Below are 3,417 nucleotides of genomic sequence, written 5' to 3'. Positions count from 1 at the left end.
AATAAATATAAGCAGTTTGCAAAAACTATTATAATGACTCAGCAGTTCTAAAAGCCATTAAAACATCCAAGGCAAAATATTAGCAAGCATGTAGCCATGAATTAAGTTGCCCTGATAAATGGGTATATAGAAAGAAGTACTAAGTTATATAGAAATAAAAAATAATATTTGGTGCTTATCTATTAACTTATTTAAAGCTGTTATATACCACTCTCAGCAAAAGGGAAGGGAGCTGCTAAATTTGAGCAGCTTTCCTACCTATATGCCACAATCCCTATAATGATACTTTCTCTACAGATCAGAATGTCACCAACAGATTAAGGATAAAATCCTATGCATGTTTAGACAGAAAAGTCCTACAGTTTGCCCTATCCCAGCCTGCATACTTGACTAAGTCATGCACAAAGTTGTTTAGACAGAAAAGTCCTACATGTATAGGACTGAACCTTAATGTATGAAATGGAAGTGTGGTAAAATAATTTTCAAACTTTACCTTTAAAGTCCCACCTTTCACCATCACTTTCTGTCTGTCAGGCTGAACACCAGTTAAAGCAAATAGCTGAGCTTTGAATACCATTGGTGGTTCATCAGTATTTAGCTCGACAGCATCAAATTTCTCCTTGCCCCATTTTACATTAACTGCAACAACAAAAAAGGATGATTCAAGTAAATAACTGAGCAAAATATTAGTAATGAAAATTGCAAGCTTCAGTAAGGACTTGGGTCAACTTCAATTTAAATATAATACTTCAATGTTTTAATTACTGATAGAAAATGCAATGTGTGCTCTGACGAATCTGACACTGAAAAGTAATGCAAGGCCAGTGAAATATTGCAATGCATGGGTTTGTTTCATATTTTGCAATCAAGCCCAAAGAAATTTGCAGGACCTTCTATGACAAGGACTCTTAGTGAGCAAGACTAATTAATCATTTAAATAACGCCAATTAAAACTAAATTTGACAGTATAAAATCAGCTAGTATACCTTAACATTAAAAGCAAGGAGCTGAAGACCAAACTGTATCCTGTCCATGGATGACATCCAATAGGAGTAAAGACCCTTTGTTTACACTGTTGAATGTTCCACATTTCACAGACCAGACTGACATGTCCCATTATTTCCTGTGAGCATCCATGAAATCAATGTTTGGTTACACACAAAATCCTAGCCAATTTCAGAGGGAAAACAACACAGGGTAGATGCAGGGAGTGTGATTTTAGCCTCCCCTCTCTGACCTCTATCACTATGTCTACCAACTATCTACAGCGATTTCCAGCTTGAGCAAGGTAAATGCTCTAACTCTCCCTAAGCTCCAGAGCTGGCTCTATCAATAACTACCATTTTAGCAGTGTCTTTACTTAAGGTAGAAGCAGACTTACGTCTGAGAACTCTTTCCTGGCATACAGCTCCCTGAACCAACATTTGTATGCAATGTCATAGCAGTATTGCATGAGCAGTCCTCTGTCTCTGCTGGTGGGGGGACAGCAGAAGGGCCACCATAACATCTGTGTTATTCCTGAATATTTTGAATATTATTCCACCTGCAAGGGCTCACTCATGTTCTCTTCCTATGCTAGTTTTTGATTCAGGTGTACCTGCATGGAAACCACCCACTTTCCTAGCAATGGGAATAATGTCACACAAGTGTTCAATATGCTACTTTTCTTACAATGTTCTCCCTTTAGTTGACACTCATAAGAATGCTGAGAAGAGCCACGTTGGATGAGACCAAGTGTTCATCTAGTTCAGTATGCTGTTCACACAGTGACCTACCAGTTGACCACAGTAAGCAGGAAATGACAGCAACAGCAATCAGTGTCTCCCTGTTACATTCACAAGTTTAAAACTGCCAATATTGTTTATTTAAGCATTGCAGCTTCTCTTAGTTCTGTTTTGATTAATTCCATCACATCTTACCCAGTATTCATCATCAAGCCTTGAACTGTCATCGTAACTGTCTTAGTCAACTATGTCCTCAAAATGCTCTCTGACATTACCATTTTAGCTTACCCTGTACAAGATCTAACATATGAATAGTATTAAATCTGTAGGTCCTAGCAACACTGTGACCTTCTTTGCTCACATATAGGATTTTTCTATTTAACACAGGTTGAGACACTCATTCTAGTCTGAACCACTAATGTTTTACTGGCTGGTTGGGGTTCACAAGTACATCAGAATCAACACCACTGTTACCATTTTTATTTGTTAAGGTTCTGTTTCTAATAGATAAAGATAAAAAGAGAGCCACTGGATCAGAAGCGGCCCACGGGTTCCTGTCCCAACAGTTGTACAGCTAAAGCAATTTTAGGAAGCAAAAATTTCATCACTGCTGCATTACAAGCTGCAGCTTCCAAAATCCTATCTTTTACACAATTGTTAAAGACACGGAATACCTGCTACTATTTTCCTTTGCATCAAACCACCACATGTAGGCAACTCCTTAAAGGGGATCTCATATTGCAGGTTTGGCATAAATAGGGTCCTGACCTCGATAAGGCTAAAGATCTACAGTGGATAGGCCTCCTGAGCTTCGACACCGCTTTCCATGTGGAGTCCCACAGGCCCCTACGAGCGATAAGCGGCCCTGTTTTGTCCTTTTCTTTCTGACACACAAGAACCTCCCCCTACAACACATGCAAGATCCATTCTCTCCATACGGACAAGCAGCTTTCTCCACCAGACTCCTGATTTCCAGGCCGGTATGAATTCAATACGCCACCCAGACACCCAAACCCATCAGCATTTCGGAAAAACCCATCACCGGCTCACATGCGGCGGGAGTTTCCTTGGCCACTCCCTTCCCACAACCCTGTGCCGCACCGGTGAGCAGGAGGGAAGCGCCGGCGACCCCTCCGTTTAGCCCGCTCGGGCCTAAGAAGAAGCCAAACCAGGCCCTTCTGTGACGAAAACACAGGCAGACAGGCCTGGCTCACCTGTGAAAAGTGGCATGGCGGTCGAGGAGGCGAACTGGGCGGAAGGCGTGGAGACGGTAGGCGAGGGGCGGAGGCGGCTCAAGACGGAGGACGCGAGAAAGAGCTCTGCTGCCGCGGCACTTCCCTCCCTCGGGGTCTCATTCAAACCAGCCCCTCAGGATGACGCTGCAAGCGGGACAGGGTGCGCGCGCAACTCCGGAAGCGGCGCCCCCTTGCCGCCCGCCGTATCGAAGGAAGCCGAGAGCGCTCATGCTTCTCACGTAGCTGCGGAAGCTGTAGCTCTCCTGCTGCGGAAGGCGGTCTTTGTCCGTTCAGAGGTAGCTTAGCTTCCCTTCGCTGAATTCCACACCCTGGATTCCGGCGCCAGTGCAGTCAGGAGAGAACTTAGAGGCAAAAGTTCAGGGAATTTTTCAGAGAAAGTGGCGAGGAGCGGCAAATGCAGGAGCCGTCCAGGTGTGTTGGACTACAATTCTAGCCAT

The 3,417-nt window shown here is 43.7% G+C and overlaps 1 protein-coding gene across 1 annotated transcript in view; it reads right to left on the bottom strand.

The window, feature by feature from the left end:
- The window catches only part of USP14 (ubiquitin specific peptidase 14), a 19,760-nt gene extending 16,641 nt beyond the window's left edge, over window positions 1-3,119 (bottom strand). The window contains exons 1-2 of the mRNA XM_044424250.1: window positions 2,939-3,119; window positions 481-639 (exon numbers count right to left, since the gene is read on the bottom strand). Of these exons, the coding sequence (XP_044280185.1) occupies window positions 481-639; window positions 2,939-2,954 (175 nt within the window). The 5' untranslated portion in view covers window positions 2,955-3,119. The remainder of the gene's footprint in view (window positions 1-480; window positions 640-2,938) is intronic.
- Between the last annotated feature and the right edge of the window lie 298 nt (window positions 3,120-3,417).

Source organism: Varanus komodoensis, unplaced genomic scaffold (genome assembly GCF_004798865.1).
Source record: "Varanus komodoensis strain SLA01 unplaced genomic scaffold, ASM479886v1 scaffold14_1, whole genome shotgun sequence".
Taxonomy (NCBI): Eukaryota; Metazoa; Chordata; class Lepidosauria; order Squamata; family Varanidae; genus Varanus; species Varanus komodoensis.
This window is presented reverse-complemented; position numbering and strand designations above follow the sequence as displayed.